At 34.5% G+C, this 20,454-nt stretch overlaps 2 protein-coding genes across 11 annotated transcripts in view; both read right to left on the bottom strand.

Annotated features, from left to right (window-relative positions):
* The window catches only part of jbug (filamin-type immunoglobulin domains fbug), a 32,618-nt gene extending 17,460 nt beyond the window's left edge, over window positions 1-15,158 (bottom strand). For 3 of the 5 annotated variants that reach the window (XR_011032563.1, XM_068291910.1, XM_068291914.1), the window contains exons 1-7: window positions 15,061-15,158; window positions 7,908-8,209; window positions 2,140-2,790; window positions 1,767-2,072; window positions 956-1,692; window positions 634-895; window positions 82-414 (exon numbers count right to left, since the gene is read on the bottom strand). Coding sequence is in view for 4 of the 5 variants with exons in the window: in XM_068291910.1 (XP_068148011.1) it covers window positions 82-414; window positions 634-895; window positions 956-1,692; window positions 1,767-2,072; window positions 2,140-2,790; window positions 7,908-8,144 (2,526 nt within the window). In the remaining variant the exon portion in view is untranslated. Of the gene's footprint in view, window positions 1-81; window positions 415-633; window positions 896-955; window positions 1,693-1,766; window positions 2,073-2,139; window positions 2,791-7,907; window positions 8,210-15,005 lie in introns of all 5 variants that reach the window. The other 2 variants (XM_068291911.1, XM_068291912.1) reach the window with 2 other exon arrangements.
* Window positions 15,159-16,800: 1,642 nt separating this feature from the next.
* LOC137576548 (cyclic nucleotide-gated channel beta-1) overlaps window positions 16,801-20,454 on the bottom strand; it is an 88,373-nt gene continuing 84,719 nt past the window's right edge. For 5 of the 6 annotated variants that reach the window (XM_068289726.1, XM_068289729.1, XM_068289728.1 and 2 more), the window contains one exon: window positions 16,801-20,182. The gene's annotated coding sequence lies outside the window, so the exon portion shown is untranslated. The remainder of the gene's footprint in view (window positions 20,183-20,454) is intronic. The other variant, XM_068289727.1, reaches the window with a different exon arrangement.

The following is a 20,454-nucleotide window of genomic DNA, read 5'->3' as shown; positions in this document are numbered from 1 at the left end:
ATTCATCGGAGGAGCAGTATTTTTTCTATATTAAGGGATTTTTTTTTCTTTGGGCAAGACGAAACAAATAAATTTAGTTACATTCAGTGTGGGACTAGGAATTTGACTGAGGGAACTGCTCTGCTGTTGCTGCTGTTGGAGGCGTTGATAGGTGCTCGTACTGGTGCTGCTGCTACTGGTTCCTATCAGATGTTTGCTCTCTTCCCGTGGTGAGGTCAACTTGGGTTTAGTGACTACCCGACGTTGGCTGTACAATTCATTCTCCTTGTCATAGTAGTAATCGTTTTTGGTCGAACTACTGTTTGAGGTTTTCGAATCGCGACGACCTCCCATGGGACTTTCCGTATACAGATCGGTTGAATTGAGATACTTCACCGTGGGTGAAGCACTAGTCAACGGAGGTGTGTTGTTCTCCTGTCAAAGGTAATTTTGAGTGTGTGTGTTTGTGTGTGTGTGTATTGGGGGAGTTGTTAGTTCATTGCCAAAAACATTCAATTTTGATGGGATAGTTTCAGTGTGGGTGGTGTCTTGTGTCTTTGAGGGTAAGAAAGCGTTAGCCAAAATGCCCATGCCATTTCCCTTAATGCCGCATGCTGATAGATCGACCTCAAATGTAGGATCGTTACAACTTACCTCACTTTCCCTCTTGTAGTACCTAGAACTGGTTGTGTGATAGTCAGTTGTATCCAGTTTCGGTGAATATTGTGGCGAATAGCTGCTGGTACGCTCCGCCGTGTTGTGCCTCGAGAGAGATGATGTATTATTGCGATAGTCATTGTGCCGGGTATTGGTCGTCGAGATGAAGTGCATCGATGGACTCTCGGAGCGATTTTTGCTATCGTGAAGAGGACTGCTACGCGTCTTGCCCGAACGTCCTTTAGTGCCAACGCGCATTCTGTATGGGGATTCATAAAAATGGGGGCACTTTACAAAATTTTTGGTTAATTGTACTCACATGAATGGCGATCCCTTGACATCGTAGCCATTAAAGTAGATATAGACGCGATATTTGCCATTTTGTCGTGGCATAAATGTCACACGATATTTGTTTTCGACAATTTTCTCCACGGAACAGACCAACGAGTGCTTGTCATGGACAATGTCCACGTGCAACTCCCCAGAGACTCCGACACCGCGAGCATCCACCTCAAAGGTGTGAGCACGCAGCGGCATGGCTCCATCGAGGCCATGTACAGAGACGCCAGATGCATCGAATACGGCACAGGTGAAGGGTCCGCCCTGTATGTGCCTGCCCTGATAGGTGATGGCTATTTCCCAGATGCCCGCTTCGTCTGGCTTGAATATGGCACTGTGCCCCTCGTCGATTTTCTTCAGGGGACAATTATGTGAAATGCCCGTGGGCGAGACGGCTGTCACCAGAATATCCTCGGTTTTGGGTGCACCCGTGGCATTGACCAAAACCTCAACTAAACTGCCCAGAGCACAGGGGGCCATGCCGGGTGGGGCGACTTGCAGGAGTCGCGGCAGGACACGGAAGAAATGACCTCCCAAACTATCCTCACCGATTTCCACGACAATTTCGTGCATGCCATAACGTTCCGGCACATAGACTCCTTCGCCATGGACATTCAGACGCACGGGCTGTGCTGGTTGACCGGAAGGTGGCACCACATGGCAACGCACTGAATTCAGACTGATATCCCGCGACAATACATCGATACGGAAATGCGTCTGCGTGAGAAATAAAAATTAAGCATTAATAAAGACTCAACAGGCCATGAGTGGGTGGTGAGGGGGGGACTTACCGGTTCACCAACTCGTCCGGAAGTGCTCTCCAAGTAAACATTAATCAGGTCGGAGAGCGGCGGCCGAGGCGGCACCCATTGCAAATGGGCAGCATATGCCATTATGCCCAGATGTTCTACTTCCGGATTGGCCATATCCTTGGGTGTGAGTATGGGCTGAACGCCCAGCTTGGAGCCAGCGTCGACCGCTTTCCTAATGTTGTTCTCATAATGAAAGGGATCCGCACTTAGCTTCTCTGGAGCTGGAGCTGAACCGCCCAAGCCCTTGATAATCTCACACATGACACGACCATCGTTCCAGTCCGTCTATAAAGAGATCAGAAATGTTATAGAATACGTTGAGTGTTGATTGGAAAACTTTGTTCAAACTCACCGTAAAGTTCTTGACCGGATCTTTGACCTGCGTGTTGACCCATCTCATTGTGGCATTATAGCCAGGTCCTCCGGGCTTCATAAAGTACGACAAATACGTCATACCCGACAACTCATCCAGCCAGGGGGAAGCCAAATATTCCGGCTCCAAAACTTTGGGTACACCAAATTCACGTTGAGCCAAATTCATGGCATTGGTACAATTGCGCACAGATTGACTAGGATCCAGGCTACGCCAGTGAGGAAACAGTCCCGGCTGACAATAATCCAACAGAGCGGCCAGATTGACACCACTATTCCAGTCCGTGGTCAAATTGGTGATCTTGCAATCGGGCAAGGCGGCTTGAAGCCAAGCCAACATTAGTTTGCGTGGCGGGAACTTACTCCTGCCGATCTGATAGCGGACAATTAGCGACCAGATTAGACCCAGAATGAGCTTCACATTGCCATTAACAATATCCACATTGCCAATGTTCACCAGCTTAATGTGATCCGCTTCAATGGACTTGAGAGCCGTTGAGGCATTCTCAAGAAAATGATGTTGATTCGCCGGCCGGCGATTCCACGAGGGTTTCAGTGGGCGCGTCTGCAGGGATTCAACCAAGGCACACAGGCAAGTGCCATCACAGAAATCAGTGGCCCAGTCATGAACCTGTGAAATAAGGAATAATTAACTATCATCGTTTCCCACTTTCGTAATGAACAACAACAGCAACAACTACAGCCACAAGCAAACGGATTGTCCCAGTTTTTAGGTGCAAACGCTTTGCTTTGGATTGGAATGACTTGAGATGAGTTTAGTTGAGTTGGCTTCGGTTTGGGTTGGGTTGGGTTGGGCCTGGGAATCTATTTTATTCACATGACAGTGGGTAAGGCTTTCTCCCCCATTCGTCGTATTTGACATAAAGCTTTTTATCTACTGGTTGTCAGCCAGCTGGCTCACTCCACAGAGATGGAGATGGAGGAGGAGGCAAAATCTGGAGACAATCGCGTGTCTGTTGCTGTTTGTTTGCATTGTTGTTGTTGCTGCCATAGAAGAAAATATTCATTGGTTGCCATAAAAATCTTTGCACATAGTAGTCATTGTACACAGACAACATTTGAGCAAGTGTCTATGTGTGTGTGTGTGTGTAGTTGTTGCCTCATCTCATCTCATCTCATTGTGATGCCGCCTAACAAGCTGTGGCTGCCACTTTTCTTGCGTTTCGCTGTTTTGCTGTTATTCACGGCCTCCAACCGCGGGGCAATTTTTTGTTTGTTGTTCTCTGACAGGCGAATAACCTTTAAATTTTTCATTACCGCCCTATTCATAGTCGAGTAACTGCATTTCCTGATCTAAAGGGTATACTATAAAGCATTATCATCTCGGAGTAAACTACTTCAATATTGAAACAGAGAACAATGTGAAATCTAAAGAAATTCTAACTAAGTTTCATGTGTTAACCAAATCAAACATTCTTCGTTTAATCTAAGCTAAAATTTAGATTAAACAGGGCAATTCCTGTTGGGTTACCCAGAAACTGCTAATATCCTATCCTACCCTATCCATATCCTGAAATCAAGACAAATTAGTCATCTTTTCTGAATCATTTTTCGAAACATTAAAGAAAGTTGATCGCAGTGACGTCATCCACCGCAGTTGACTCAACTTTAGTCCCTAAGCCACTATAACGATCATTGGAAAATATTAGAAATATTAGAATGACTTCTAACACTTTAGGTTAATCGGGTTTCAGCTTAGAATAATTCACAAAAAATAACGTTACAAATATTGTAATTGTATTGTAATTATATCATTTCTACATTATTCTAATTATCAATTAATCTAAACTCAAGGAACGAAAGCATTTTAAATTAGGTTAAATTTTGATATGTGTTTCTTGTTTCATAGAAGAGAGAATATCCATTAAAAATCTTCTAAGTACGTTTTTGAAACTGCATTAAATAACAGTAGTTAAAACAAGTCAATTCAATTAGTTAATAAAGCTATTTAAGTCTTGAGTAAATCATTTGCTTTAAATTTTTAAATACGGCAATGAAGTAATTAATTTTATTACTAAAACAAATCGTAAAATTTATTTGTAGCCAAAAAAGAAAGTTGCTAAAGAATCAGGTTAACTTTCAGTTAAAATTTAACTTCAACAGTAAAAACTGCTATAATTAGTTTAAAAGTTTTGTTTCCAGATCAAGGATATAATCCTTTCACAAAAGTATTAACAAATTTACTTAATTAAAGTCTTGTTGAGTTAATAATACCAAAATTAATAATAAAGATTTCTGCATACTTTCATTATCCTTTGCCATTGACATTTTAACTAGTATTCTCCTGATGAAGCAATGCTGAAAGGTAGTTCCGTCGGGGATAATGGATAGTGGATAACGAATTATTTTTTTTTTTTTTTTTTTAGTATTCTCCTTAATCAAGTAGCCAACTATGTATTTAAAAATGTATTAAAGTGAAAACTCTCAACCTAAAGAAAATATTTTATTTATTTTGCACCTAAAATGCAAATGTTATAAGACTTATTTAGTAGTTTTCCTTCTTTTTTTTTTTTTTTTAGAAAATTATTTTAAATTTTTTAATTTTTATTTTCATAGACAAAATTGACAAATGCTTCAAAAATTTAACTACTATTATGTGATTCATTCTTTCTATTTAACGTTTTGAGTGAAAATGAAGTAGGTAAGTCATCTAGCCGACTTTAATATACCATGCACCAGTAAAAGAAATAAACAAATTTATATATTTTACAAAAATAAAAGGGCGTGGCAAAAATTTTAAATAATTTTATTCACTTTACATCCTACACGAGTCTAAGGTGCGCGCAATAAGTATATGGGACACTACCTTACTATCTATACCAACTAAACCGATTAGGATATTCAAATAAATTAAATTTATTTTTAAACTTCTTAAATTTATAAATATATTTCAGCCCATTAAAATGGAAAAAACCTTAGGACAAAATTTGAAAAAAATCAAATAAAATATTATATACTGGTTCTAGCTTTTATAGTCTCCGAGATCAAGGACAGACGGGCAGACAGACAGACGAACAAGCCTAGATCGACTCGGCTGTTGATACTAATCAAGAATATATATACTTTATGGTGTCGAAAAAGCTTTCTTCTGCTTCTTATCGCGTCTTTAATATACCATTTCACCCTATGGATGCATTTATTATGGGAAAAAACATTGTAATTAATTTCATTACTTTATTTAGTAATTAAAGTAACGAATATTCAAGGGCATTCCTTTAGTTTTCAAAAACTCTTATATTATCGTTCAACCCCGCGTTGGCAAAGAAACATCAAAGGTCTAATATAAATTAGAAAAGTCGCCAAATTTCAACCTAATTCTGATTTGACAGTTAACAGAAATTAGTTCTTAGTATATACCAATGACACGTAGACTAAGCTTAAACATGTATGGGAAAATGTTTAAAAAATTCACATCTTCAAGTATAAACTTTGAATTGAAACAAAAACGCATTGTTTAATCATCTTTTTCTCTGATTTATAAGCACATTGTTGTAATGCATCTTCATCTGTTCATACATCCTTAAATCTGTATCCCTAGAAATTGATTTGTTTAGATAACTTAAAGTTTTCTCTAGCAATCTATCTGTTTTCTCTTTAGGTCTTAAGGTATTGCCTCTTTTCTTCATATTTTCCATGAATGGGCTTAACAATGCCCTGATGACTTTGCTACAACTTAGACCCCATAAAAAAGTTTAATAAAGATTTGTTAAAAATTTGTATAATTCAAATAACAAAACTCTTGTGTCTATTGTGTAGCAAATAGTGTGATGTTGTTGTACTTTGTTTTTAGATTTTATGGTTGCAACAAATATTTATTTTTAGGTCTAGCCTGCTATAGAATAACTTGCCAAAAGAGGAGGGTAAAAAAAAATGAAGCAAGTAAGTCGACTCGTCGACTCGGGTATACCATACACCAGGTGAAACAAATTTTTTTAAATTTCGAAAACCAAATGTACATATGTATGTCTATTAAATTGTTTTTACATGCTTTATACTATGTGCTATCTCGCTGACTCTACAAACACACGAGCACTCTAGCGCCGCCACTAGCCAACGGCCAATTCTGCCCTTGTGGACCGCTTAGTAAAATACTTTCATACGCATATTTTGCATGTTTCTAGTCCGATTTCAATAAAATTTGGTAGTTTTGTAGAAATAGATAAGAATAATTAGTCTGCCGAATTTGAATGCGATAGTCAAAAAACTACAGGAGGAAATCGGTTTTTTCTTAATTATGGAGGCGGAAGTGGGCGTGGCAAAATATGAAAATATATATACTCTGCGCGCATACTAAGCCAGTATACATACTAAATTTGGTGACTTTAGCTTTGTTAGTTTTTGAGAAAATCAGTTTTGTTTAATTTTCGGGGGCGGAAGTGGGCGTGGCAAAATTTTTAAATAACCAGTTTCTGCGCGTCTATTAAACTAGTCTGCATACAAAATTTGATGTCGGTAGCTGTCATAGTTTTTAAAAAAATCAGTTTTATGTAAATTCCGGGGGCGGAAGGGGGCGTGGCAAAAAGTTTAAACAATTAGTTTCTGCGCGCCAACTAAACGAGTATATAAACCAAATTTGATGTCTCTAGCTGTTATACTTTTTAAGAAAAACAGTTTTATGTGATTCCTGGGGGCGTAAGGGGGCGTGGCCGAAATTCCAATTAACTCTGAACATGTGCATACTACACGAGTATACATACCAAATTTGGTGGCTCTAGCTCTTATAGTCTCCGAGATCTGCGTGTTCATACGGACGGACGGACGGACAGACGGACATGGCTAGATCGACTCGGCTATTCATCCTGATCAAGAATATATATACTTTATAGGGTCGGAGAAGCTTCCTTCTGCCTGTTACATACATTTTGGCGACTTTAATATACCATTTCACCCTATGGGTGTATGGTATAAAAACAGAAAAAAACTGCACACTTGACGCTCTCAAATTTGGCACAATGACCCAAATAATGGCTAGCTGGAGACCGAGTCCAAAACCAAAACGAACCCGAACTCAGTGAGAGAGCTTAAGGTAGACTTAATTAACAAGGTTTTTCAGCCTTGTGACTACATCAACTAACTCATCATGTTAACAAAAAATCTCCAAAAATTTATGCATGAATATAATTTTTTTTTTTTTTGGAAACGAACAAAAGATACAATGTTGTTGTTGTTGTTTTTGTTTCAACTTTTGTAAGTCATTTCGATTGTGCGTGCATTTGACCTTGGCATTCGGCTAACCAAATATGGTTAGATCAAGTCAACTTGGTGGGAACAAAATCTTACAAAAAACGAAGCAAAAAAACAACAAATTTATAATGGAAATGGAATGCATTGTTGACTGACTTCACTTGAAAGTGGCATTTTTTTTTTTTGTTTAATCAGAAATTCGAATAATTTGTAATTGATTTTCATTGCTGCCATTGAAGTTGCTGGCCCCTGTCTCTGCTGATTTGCGTGGGCGTTGCACTGTGGGCGTTGACAACTAAACACAACCATTTAAGGCAACTCAGATGACGGAAGAACATAATCCAGATTATGAGATGAAAAATCTTTTTCGCTTTTTGTTTTTCACATTGTCACCTAGTCGAGCGTGGAATGACCACCATTCCAACATACGAACCAGGCCCTGCTTGACAATAGAAAACGAGAAACGAAATCGATTCTAAACGATGGCGATCGTTTGACATGTTATCTAATGGTTAGGCTTGATTGATTTTCCTTTGCACTCACCTGCATTCCCGTCTCCCGTAGATGCTCGTTGACCCAATTGCGAAACGTATTCGCTTGGATTTCCACCCATAGATCCTCATTGCCGCGTATGTTCATGCCTTTGGCCGCAGTGCCCTCCGGCGAACGGGCCACCAGGCCAGCATGGGTGATCTTTTGCGTTTCGGTTGTGCCATCGTTATTATGCTTAAGTAAACCCGCATGCGTCACTTTGGCTCCCTTGATGTCTTTGACGTCCATCTTCGCGTCACTTTTCAAACACTTTCATTGATTTCTTCATACATATATATCTTTAGATGCACAAACTGTTGGATCGAATGAAAAGAATTTCAATTTCAATCAAAAAACGTTGTTCACTCGACGATTGCCTAATGCCAACTGTTGGCTTAAAACTCTTCTCACATGGTCTGCTCTCTCTCGCTCTCGCACTCTATCTCTCTGGCTTTTGGCCAAAACAAATTATGACGTCATTTGCTGAGCCAAGTAAAGCTCTTACACACACACACACATAAAGCTCTCCGAAAATGCGGTATGCGAATATATATATACATATATCTGATATTTTTTTTCGCTTTTTTTGAATCTGAATCTGGCTAAAAACTGGTTTCAATTCCAACAACGCCAAAGTTAAGCGAAAAGGAAAATTGAAAAGAGTCTGAAAAATAAACAGCAACAACAAAATCACTTAGTTTGGAATTTCGCCGCAACATTGCTTAGATATATGTATGTATAACTGAAGAAGGGGCACCGGGGTAGGGTGGAGATGGTAGTGGGCAAACGTAGTAACTATTAGACGAGATCAGAGCTCTCGGAGATCGGAGGAAGTGCATACACTTAGAGTGTGTGTGAGTCTTTCACAAGTTTCGTCGTCGTCGTCGTCGTCGTCGGTCTTTGGTCGTCAGTCGTCAGTCGACTAAGTAGAAGGCCATCAAGTTAACGTTAACGTTAACGCTAACGTGGGAGCAAACAGATAAAACAGTTTGTTTTTGTAATAATAATAGTCGTTATAATAATAGGAGTAACAATAATGCAATTTCCATCAATTGACAATTGTCTGTCAAATATTTTCACTTCACTTTCAGTTACTTTTACCACAAAAATTTCTTGGCCAAAAATAAACAGCGAACACAAAACCAACAACTTTCCTACATACTTAGCTAGATTTTGCAAGGCGTTGATATAAAATCGGAAATCCGGTTACGCTATATAAGTCCAATTAATACCACCTGTTCTCGAGTCACTTCTGGTCAATTTCGAAATATTATTGCCATGACTAACAATGCTATTTATTGAGCTGTTACTTAGCTCTGTCTCTGTCTCTTCCCAATCGAAATGGAGTCTAGATAATGGAAGAATGTTTAATTCTCTTAAAAAAAGAGACTTTCTTTTATGAAGAACTGAATAGAGTAACTGGTTTTTGTATGATCTATAGATTAGTTAAGGCACTAAAGTGAAGTAAATCTATATACTTAACATTTAAGCATTTGATTTTCAAATATTTGAAATTAATATATCATCAGAGCTTCGTCTAAAACTTGGGATCTTAAAATTGTTTGATACAAGAACTCCTTAAGGACTTTGGAAATGTAAACTACAAATAAGTTTTTTTTTTAAACTCAAAACTATATATTTCTGTACATGATTAGCCCGATTTCAAAACTAAATCATCTTAATTTCTAAATAAATTGAAAATCAGTTAAATTTCCTTACTTTATGAAACTATTTTTGAAAAACAAAGTTGTTAATGATTTCAGTTTTTTACTTTCTAAGATCTTAGAACTTCTATTTTCGACTCTTAACAAATTTTTGACAGTTGAAAGAACCTAACATATTTTAATTTTAGTTCTAAATCAATTTATTAGGAAAAGCGTTAACAATACGTTTGACGTACTTTAATTCTAATATCTTAAAGTGAATTTTCAAATATCTCAAGACAGTAAAAGAACTGAGTGTTAGTTTTGAATCGATTCCAGGAAGCCAACTAAGTAGATTGCGACCTTCAAGAGGTTTTTTAATACTTAATAATGTTTAATGACTTTGAGTTATTGAACAAAAAAACAAAAGCTTTGATAAAATAATAAATAAACGATAATAAAAAGATATTAAAAAGAGTTTCTCAACATTTGAAATAGACAACAGCAAAAAAACAACAAACAAAATTAACTTATTTATCTATTGTTTTAATAATAAATATAGTAAAATAAATTTAACAAAAATAGTAACTAGAATTATTTATTTTTGGTTTATATTTTGATCCTAAAATACTTTTTGATTAATATTTGCTTCTGTTAAAAACTTCTTTGCATTCATTAACTGCTTTATAGTCTCTGATGTTGCAATGGTAAAACAAAATTTCATATTTCTATTCGGCTAAATAAGCCAAGTTTAAAGAGATCTTTGGTCTACCACATTTGGCTCATATGAAAACGTCTTTTTACGCCCATCAACTGGCTAGGTGATGATTTGTTTGCCACGAAAATGTATGCATATTTCGAAAGAGTATTTCAAATGATTTTAACTTGGCTTTAGCTAGTTTTTTTTCCTTAGCATTTATTTATTGACAAATAATTTCCAACATTGTTTACTTCTTCTCATATAGCGAGGGGTAGAGATGACATCACTCAAAAACCTGGCAGACGGCGATGAGTTGAGTGAGCTTATTGTTTAAGCACTTTTTACGTGCCAGGAGTCAACAAAATGGCGCATAAATTTTAAATGTTTCAACGAAACGAAATGAAATCTTGTAAAACTCTGATTGTCAGTCTGATTGTAGATGAATGATCTGTTGCTGTTGTTGCTGCTGTTGATGTCATTTTACTGCAATTGACATTGGCAATGAACCTAATTAGTTGTAGTTGGTTTTTAAGCATTTAATTTTGTTTTCATTTCTGAAATGAATGGAGGCTATTTAAGGCTGAAGTTCTATGGAAGCGGAGAGGGGAGAACAACACTTTCCACAAGGTCATGGGAACTGGGGGGAAAAACAAAAGCGTTCAACTGACCGCAATTTGTGTGTTAAGTGAAGTGAAGTTTGCACAGTTGTTTGTAGTTGTTGTTGGCCAAATGAAAGTGTTTATTTTTATTTCAGTTTTGCTCTACTCTCCCAAAAAATCGTGACTGCGAAATTGGTTAGAAATGAGAGGCGACTTACAAGCGATGAAACACACCTAGTTTAGGGTCTAGACCAAGCCTAAATCATGACGTAATGCCCAAATATTTGTATTGAACTAAGCTACATTTTATCTCTCCCTCTCTCTCTCTTTCTCTCTCATTTTGCATTGGCAAAAATATTATATATATTCGTATATATAAAGTCATTCATGTAGGTGTTTTGGCATTTTTTTTTACACTTTATTCGATTTGTTTGCTGTCCGAAATTTATATGTATATTATTTTGATTCTTGCCTTGTCAGCCCACACATCCGATGTGTATATATCCATCCATTCAGCAAATCATTGGCACCCACATGGTTCAGTTTTCATTCGATTGTTGTTGTTCTTGTTGTTGCTGTTGTTTCTGGTGTGGTTCAACGCCTCGTTCTATAGATGTGGGTGAGATTTCAAGTTTGATGTTTGACTTGATTGTGCCAAAAAAGAGCAACAAATGGTCATTGATTTTTAAAGCATTTTCTTTCATTAGTTGTTGTTGTTGTTGTTGTACGTATTTAATTGTTGTTGTTGTGTGTGGCGTGTGAGAAGATTCTGGCAAAAGAATGTTCTAATAACAACATCATTAAAACTTTTTTTTCTCTTCAAATTGTGAATGATAAATGAGTTTTTGAGAATGCGAACCAGTTGCCGCCTTCTCACCATTTCCCAGGCTTAGAACTTGGTCAAATTTAAAACGATTTCTATTCAATGAGTTTAGTCAAGTTGACTTGAAAGTTTTACATGATCTAACTACATTAAATTTAAATTGATTTTTTTAGGGAGTGATTAGTGTAGAGTATTGATGTTGAGTTGAGTTCGTTTCCCATACATATATGGGCAAAAATCTAATATTTTTAGTCATATTAAATATCATTTATTTTTGGAATAATTCTGATAATTATGACATTATGACATCAATATCTATTCTATGACCACTTTAAATATTTTATGTGGGCGTCGGGGACTTCTCAGCATGGATATGAATATATGTATATATATTTAAACTGAATAAAAACAAACAACAGCAATTAGAAAAGTTATAACAATAATTGAGTCATATTAGAAATCTCTTTATAAGTCAGACAATTTAATATTGAAATGTTGTTGGAATCTTCAAGTGAAATATTCAAAAATTGAGAGACTAACCGTTCTATTCTAGATTAACATTAACATAAAATCGATGTATGTATATTTAAAAACATTTCATTTAATAAATTTTACTAATACTCCCAATTTGAGACTCATTCCAAATGAAATTCTAAGTTAAAACTCTCAACTATGGACTTGAAAATGTTATTTACCTTGAAAGTTGTTGGAAAAATGCAATCTCTGACTTTTCTTCTCCATATTTAAGGTGACAATGCCTAAATTTTGTCATTTTCAGAAGTCCTTTTTGTTGGTTTAGCAAAATATTAAGTGAGAAATTCAAAGAACATATATCAAAAATGGGTATTAAATTATACCGAAACAAGTTGAGAATTGCTAGGAGAATCGTAGATTTGATTATTCATGAAAAGAGCTATATAGACTACAGATTAAGTACTAAGTACTTAAGTACTCCAAAGCTGATAAAGTTACAACTAACTTACAAGGGGAACTTTAGGTATGCATATTACCGATTTGGTTGAATTTTGGATATGTTGTGGAATACCCCGTCATTTGAAGCTGTGTGAAATATTTCGGCGCACTATTCTATATTTTCCTAATAAATCGCGTTTAAAGCTATATAGTCTTTATTCAATTATTTTACCCTACGATGTAATTACCTGTATCACAGTATAAAGAGTTCAGTTATTTTGTCGTTTGCTATATTCTATCTTCTGCATATCCTATAGGATATAATGTTAAAAACTTTAATAACCGAATAAAGAACATTTGAGTTAGATTTTTAAGTTGTTTGTTTTAATAAACGACGACAAAAAAGAAAAAACTGTTCCATAACAAAAGCTCATAAATTTTGTCATTATAATGCCAATAATATGTAAATTCTATTTCCTGTTCATGACAAATTGATCGTATACCCATTAAAGTTTAAGTAGTTTTCAGGTATGTACATGTAAAGGTGTTTCTATTTGGCTATATATTTAGCAATGTCTGTCTGTCTGGCTGGCTGGCTGGCTGGATGCCTAACTGACTCTTACACCAAACTGTTCATGGACACGCCTTTAAACTAAATGACAGCTCATTAGCGCACGCTTCTACGAATTTGATTAGTTTGCTGCTGCTGAGAAGGTAAATGAGGGGGGCGGCCCGAAGGGGGAGAGATAGTGTTTATTTTTGGCAACAATTTTTATAGCCATGTGTTTGTGTGTGTGTGTGTGTGTGTGTGTCTGTGCTCATAAATAGAATTCTTCAAACCAAGACCAAGTCGAATGAGCAGTTGGGCTAAGTTTGTGTCTTCAGTCATTTGATTAATGCCGTTAGACGTCGCCAAAGCGCAACCGCCACCACCAGCACCACCACCAACAACAACAACAGCAACAAATAGACAACAAGCAACACCAGCCAAAGTAGTTATTCATTTTCTTTCTCCTCTAATGCCTCACTTCAAATATACACACACTCAACCACACACACACACACACACCACTTCGGCTTCTTCTGTTACCTTTTGGGTGTGCGTTCTATTGTCTTGCCACTTGGCCACTTTTGTTGTTCATTTAGTCTGAACTTTTAGCCAATCGAACACAGCAAAAAAAAAAATAAAATGAAAAACCAGATTTAAATACAGATTCGCTTTCGGTTTTTGTTTGCTTTTGCCACTCAAGTGCCATCAAACACGGGTATATTAACTATGGCCAAAGGTTGGCAGTCGAAAAAGTGAACACAACTGCCTAGATTAACTATATAACTTTCAAGTTAGAGAAAGTTTACCAAGGAACCAGAACTTCAAATCGATTTCCCATCAACAAACCCACGGCTTAATCTAATACTTAAATACACTAATTAGTAGCTGTTAAGTAAAGATATTCTAAAGTCAAGTCGTCATAGAACTCACTATATACCTAATATAGAGATAATTGACAATTGAGTCTGTAATTACTTCAGGAAGAGCGACATTCTCTCACATAAGACTTGGTACCAAAAATATTTGAGAAGCTCTAATTACAGACTCACACACTTTCGTGTTACCTTAAATGTCGTTGCCTCTCCTTATTTGTTCAGATATATAGCACTATATAAGGTAAATTAAGTGAAAAATCTAAATGTTAAGCTCACTCGTCCAGTGCGATTGTGAATGAAACTATATCATATGCCATATAGGGATCAAACAGTAGAAGATCCTTCTAAAAACTTTTAGATATATTCACTTGAAAACGCTTTAACCGCTTCCATTTCAAAATTTCTTAATTTCCAATTTCAAACTAATTCAAAAATCACAAGAATTCTAAATAACTTTTTGTATAGAAACTTTTTTAGAGTATAGAAACTGCGGTGTGTGTGTGTGTGTAATTATAGAATATAAGTCCGATCGCCTGGTTCATTTGTTTTCGATTCTCTTTAGTGCCAAATTATATAATCATTAGATAAATATTCAAATGTGACTTTTGATATTTTGATTCTCAACTATTAAACCATATTTCACGTGTTTGGCACAAATTTTTGGTTGCTTTTGAGGCTCATTTTGAAAAAAAAAACGAATATCTTATTAAAAAATTAGAACATAAAGTCAGCAAGTCTTTCGAATGGAACCAGACAACAGAGAAAAAACTGCGATAGAGAGAGAGAGAAAGAGAGGGCCATAAAAAAATATAGTTAAGAGATGTACACACACACACACAGTAGGAAAGGGGAGGAGGAAGCAAAAGGTGTAGGCCTGGCAGTAAGCCAAGTTAAAAGTTATTCAAAAATTCAGTTTTAAACACAGGCATATCTGGTTCTAAAGTAAAAGAGAGAGAGAGAGAGTGAGGCAGAGAGAGAGAGATAGATATTATATATAGATAACCGTACGTTGAATTTTTCCTTCTCTGTACTTTTTTATTTGAATTGAGCACTTGTTGCTTACACTTAGTTAGATTCGTTTGGCAGTAGACTTAGCGAAACAGATAGAAAGACGGAGGGTGGAGACAGAAAAAAAAAACACGTCCAACGCGCACGAGTTGCTCACAGTGACTGAAATTGGCCAGCTTTTGGTTTAAGCCAAGTTTCGAAACGATCGAAAAAGCTTTTTAATTTGAGTTGGCAAGTAGCGTTGGGGGGGGTGGTGGAGTAGAATGAGCATGGAATGTGAGAAGAGCATAAACAAAGACGTCATCATTTAGAGTGAGTGAGCGATTTGATCTTGGCTTGTTTTGCTTGCCTGGTTTGGTTTAACCGTTTTTGTTTTGGGCCCTCAATTCGCTCACGTTGTGTTGGGCTCTATCTCTGTCTCCTCTTCTCACTCTCTCTCTCTCTCTCTCTCTCCTTTAGGATATTTAATGGACTTACTCGACTTTAATTGCAGGCCAAGCATCGGCAATGAGTGTGTGGTTTTTCATTTTTCCACATTATTGTTTATTTCTTCTTCTTTTTTTATTGTAATTGAACAATTTTTGCGGCTTTTTACCTTTAGATGTTATATTGATTACTTACCAAATGCAGGCATCAGCTAAAAAGCTGAATTGCCTGTTAATGTAACTACATTTAGATACCCTACCTAGGCCTTAGTCTAATTGTAGGTCTAATGGAATAGTCCTTAATACTACTTTTCGTCTTTGCTATCACTTATTATTTATAACATATTTCAACAATGTAATGATTACTGGTCGTATTGATAAGAATTTGAGTATTGGAAATTGTTTGAAAAATTTAAAAACAAACTGAACGAATTGCTTTTCATTATAACGAAAGTTGGCTTAAAGGGCTTTAAGCAATATACTTTTATTTTGGATAACACTTTCAACTAAAAGTAGATTAAACTTGTAATAAAATTGCACAAAAATGCATGCAGTAGTTGGATTGTTTGAAGTATATATTGAAGTAATTGAAGTTTTCCAATTATTAATTATGTACTTAAGCCAAGTCACCAACAATTTGGATCACTTTTGGCCTTTGAAATACTTTTAACAACTCTCGAAACATTTTATATTATCTTTCTGAAAATATTGACTGTTGTTGGTACAAGTTTTGTTTTTATAATTATATAATAATTATAGTTTTTGAATACTATTGTTGTCATCAAATATAATAATAATGTTTAGCTTTTATTGTAAAAATCAGATATGTATTAGAATTATTTTTATACTAATCTGTTCTGTTTATAATCAGACACGACATTTTTTCATTGATTTTGACTCATTTCGAAAAGATGATTACAAAGTAGTTTAAGCTCGAGAAGTTAATCATTGAAATGTATTGAAACTATGAAAATAGAATTGCAATACTTACTTTCATTTAAAATTTTAACTTTGTTAAGTTTGTATTATATTCCAACAACACAAAAAAAGATATACAAACATTAGATGTAACGACTTGAACCTTTATCCACCTTATATAATATAACCGATGAGTGACATCTTTATCAATTGAAATGGATTGCTTTTTGAGTGATCTGTTTCGGTAATTTAATATACCCCACTTGATCCGAAAGAGTATTAATCGAAATGTAATAATGCACTTTACACATTTCATGCAGCTAAAAATGATAGAGAAAGAGAGAGAAAGAGGAGGAGTGAGAATAAAAAGTCAGTTTGAATTTCTTAAGAATTTTTTTTTAGGTTTTGATTTTATTTTTGTTGTTTTTTTTTTCAATTCGTTTGTTTTTGTGTTTTCTTTTTGGTTTTATTCTTTTGTTTTGTTTTACCCTTTGTGTGTGTGTTTTTTTTTTTGTATTTGTGTTTAGATTTTATTCCAGAAATGCCTGTTGCGATTAAGTTATCGCTATTCAGCAAATCTGATCTTAAAAATGCCATTATCTTTCGATTTGATGATGAGTTTTGGTTTTGGTTTCGGTTTCTTGTGTTTTGTTTGTTTTTTTTTTTTTGGTTTCTTTTATGTTTTCGTTATGACATCATAATGAATTAATTTGTTATTGTATAATACTTAATTTAATAGTGAAAAATAAAGCTATAAATGTTGTTAATTAAAAATTATTTCCTTTTCTTTTGAGCTTTCATGCCTTTGCCTCAACATCATCATCATTGTCATCATAATCGTAATGATCGTAATCATCATCTTGATCATTAGCATAATGATCATTCTTCATTCTTAGCAACAACACAACCGAATCGATGTAGTTTCTCTTTGCAATTATAATATAACAAATATATAGATATAATATGTAATTAAGGAAAAAATCTAACAAACATTTGCTGAGTATTATTTCAATTCTTAAGCCATTAAATTTAATTTGTTTTTCTTTAATGTTTTTTTATATCATTCATCAATTCATCTCGTTACGCTCGTTCTTCTTTGTTTTTCCCCCATTTGTTTTATATTATTTAATAATAACAAACATTTTGGCTAACTAAAAAATTATACATACATACATAAATCGAAATAATCTCTATTAATGTTTTGCCACTTCTCATTATATTTTTGTTTTTCTTTTGTTTTTTTACAATTAACATTTGCTTTTTTTTTTGGTTTTATTTATCTTTTTTGTCTTAGATGAAACCCCATTTGATGTTTTCTTTTATTGTTATTATTATTTATTAATTTTTTGTTTGAATTAGGTTTCAAATGTTTAGGGAAAACAAAATGTCAAAGTTTTAATTTGAATCGGAAATGTTAATCTAATCAGAAGTGAATCGAAAGAAGCTAACAAAATATCAATTTCATTACAATCAGCAGCATGAAATAAAAGTTTGTCTATATAGCATCTGATCATCATTCATTAGAGTTAGGTTTTATATATGTATACCCTGGCAGAAATTGACAAGTGTCTTAATGAGGAATATCTCTTTACAAATTTTTAGAATGATTTATATATTCCTCTTCTCGTATAGTCTTTATCTATGAGATAAAATTTGTTCTTAGAAAACTTGATTCTGTTTCCATCCTTCTCGAATGTTTAGCCTCTAAATATTAGGTATTTTTTCTAAAACACTTTCAGTTTGCTTTTTTTCGAACTCAATTTGAGTGATTTGATCTAATCAAAAGAATAATCTATGCATCTAAGAATCCAATAAAACAATTTGTATAGTTTTCTAGCTTCTTCCTAGTAAAATGTATATGAAATACCTTCTAGCTTATCTACAAATTTTAGTTTTATTTTTAACTAACTGAAAACAGGAATAGTCGCAGCACTTAAGAGACCCTCCAGTTGTCTGTCAAGGGCGTATAGCATCCTAATATTCAGAATTTGTTGCTGATCGGACGATTTCAAGGACCAAATCTCTTCTCTAATGAGATATAGATAGATAGATCTTGATTTCTAATTAAGGATCTAAAAGGTCAGTTAGTAAGTAAACTTAATATCTCTCATTTCGCCAAGGTATATCAATTACGGTAGACCGAAATTAAATTAAATTTATTTTATATGCACGTTTGTCATTTTTGTTTTGTGTATACATGTATGTATGTGTGTGTGTATGTTTGTTTTTGAAATATTTTTTAGTTTTTTCTTTTTGTTTTGTTTTTTGTTGGTCTTCCATTGATTACATCTAAATTGGTAACTAATATCTAGTCTAGCTTCGTTACAACTAAATTTGAATTCTTTGCAGACCCTCTCCATATTATGGGTATATACCTGAACTGCTCTCCGACATCGGTTATGTGTGTGTGTGTGTGTGTGTGTGTAGGTGTAAGTGTATCTTTTCTTGCTAACTTATATAGTTCTGCTACAGAACCTAAAGATCAGCTCAATTCTCAGATCTGTCTACTACAGCTTCAGCATTCAATTTGTCACACATTTAGAACTTTATTAATTATATTTATATTTTATATATATATATTCTTTTGTTTCTACATTTCTTAGTTTATCATTTGTTTTTGTATGTATGTATGTATGTGTGATATTTTGATGGAAATTCTGATATTATGATTAATCAGTTTATTTATGTATAAGTGTGTGTATGTGTGTGTGTGTGTGTGTTTGTTTTCCTTTTTGTTTTTATTATGGTGTATTGGCTCTGGCAGTTCTTTTCCAATAGTACAAATATTTTCCAAATATTCATTAGAGTTTCTTTTTTTTTTTTAGTTTTTTAATTACTTTATTACTTTACGAATTTAATTTAATTTTTTTGTTTTGGTATTTATGTTTTAAAGTAAATCGTTTCCCATATACACATCTAGTAAATTTTTTTGTTTTTGTTGAAATTACAATTAGAAAATATTTTATTACTTAAAATGAAGTTGGTTTTTGGTTTTTTATTAAAGTAAATTTTGGTTTAGTTTAGTTTTTAGATGATGTTTTCTTTTTTTGTTAAATTTAAATTTAAATTTCTAAATTGAGTTTGAGTTGCCTAGAGTGAAATATATTTACAATGGGAATTATATCGTATATATACTATATATAGATACCCGTTTCTTTCTTTTGGTAAGTATTTCATTAGTTTATAATTTGGTTTTTTGTTCATTTTAATATAGTTATATAATTAATTAAAAGTAGCGAAGAATCTAAGGCTAATGATGAATTACTAATTAGTAAGTTCTAGTTGGATTTAGTTAGTTAGTTTAGTGGAGGAATGATTTTTGGTATTTTCTTATGTGGTTTACATATATGTATGTATCCGGAAAAGTTCTAATAAAGCTTTTCACACTAACCTAATTTGGCTTAAAATTAGACTGAAGGTAGAAGGGAAAAGGTTTTCTTTAGAACTTTTTACACATTTTGGTTACGTTTTTTTTTTTTGTTGCGGGTGCATTTTTTAATTTGTTGGTATTTTATCTCTGGCAGTGCCATTTTGTTGTATGTATGTATGTGTTTGTGTATGTGAGTAGATAGTAAATGTGTGAAACTAACTATAGACTAGGTAAATGAAGACAGATATAGATGACAGATGGGCCTTGTCCATCGGCTACTGTTGCTACTGCTGTTCATTAAAGCGAGCAATATTTGTGGCTGGTCATCTCTTCCTGATCCTCAGCGGGTTCATCTTCTATATACTGCTCCTCCTCCTCCTCCTCATCCTCCTCTTCATCATTTGCCTCCTCATTAGCATCCATCTTCTCCTGTTTATCTTCCTGCTGTCTAGCTGCTGCTGCTCCTGGTCAGGTTTTTTGTTTTGTTTCGTTTAATTATGTGTTTGTTTTTGGTTTTTTTTTTTAAATTGGTTTTTAGGGGTTTTAGTTTGAAGTTAGTAAGGCATTTTTTGGTAATTTTCAACCGCATGCACGCACACACACACACAGAGACACACAGACACAGAGACAAGCACACAGACACAGATAGAACAAAAATGGCAGATGAATTTATTCGTATGACTTTTTTTTTTGTTTAAGTTAAAGATAAAGAGTTATAGAAAGAGAGAAGGAGAGA

The sequence above is a fragment of the Drosophila tropicalis genome, unplaced genomic scaffold (genome assembly GCF_018151085.1).
Source record: "Drosophila tropicalis isolate 14030-0801.00 unplaced genomic scaffold, ASM1815108v1 contig_593, whole genome shotgun sequence".
Taxonomy (NCBI): Eukaryota; Metazoa; Arthropoda; class Insecta; order Diptera; family Drosophilidae; genus Drosophila; species Drosophila tropicalis.
The sequence above is the reverse complement of the archived record's forward strand: the minus strand, read 5'-3'. Positions and strand labels throughout refer to the sequence as shown.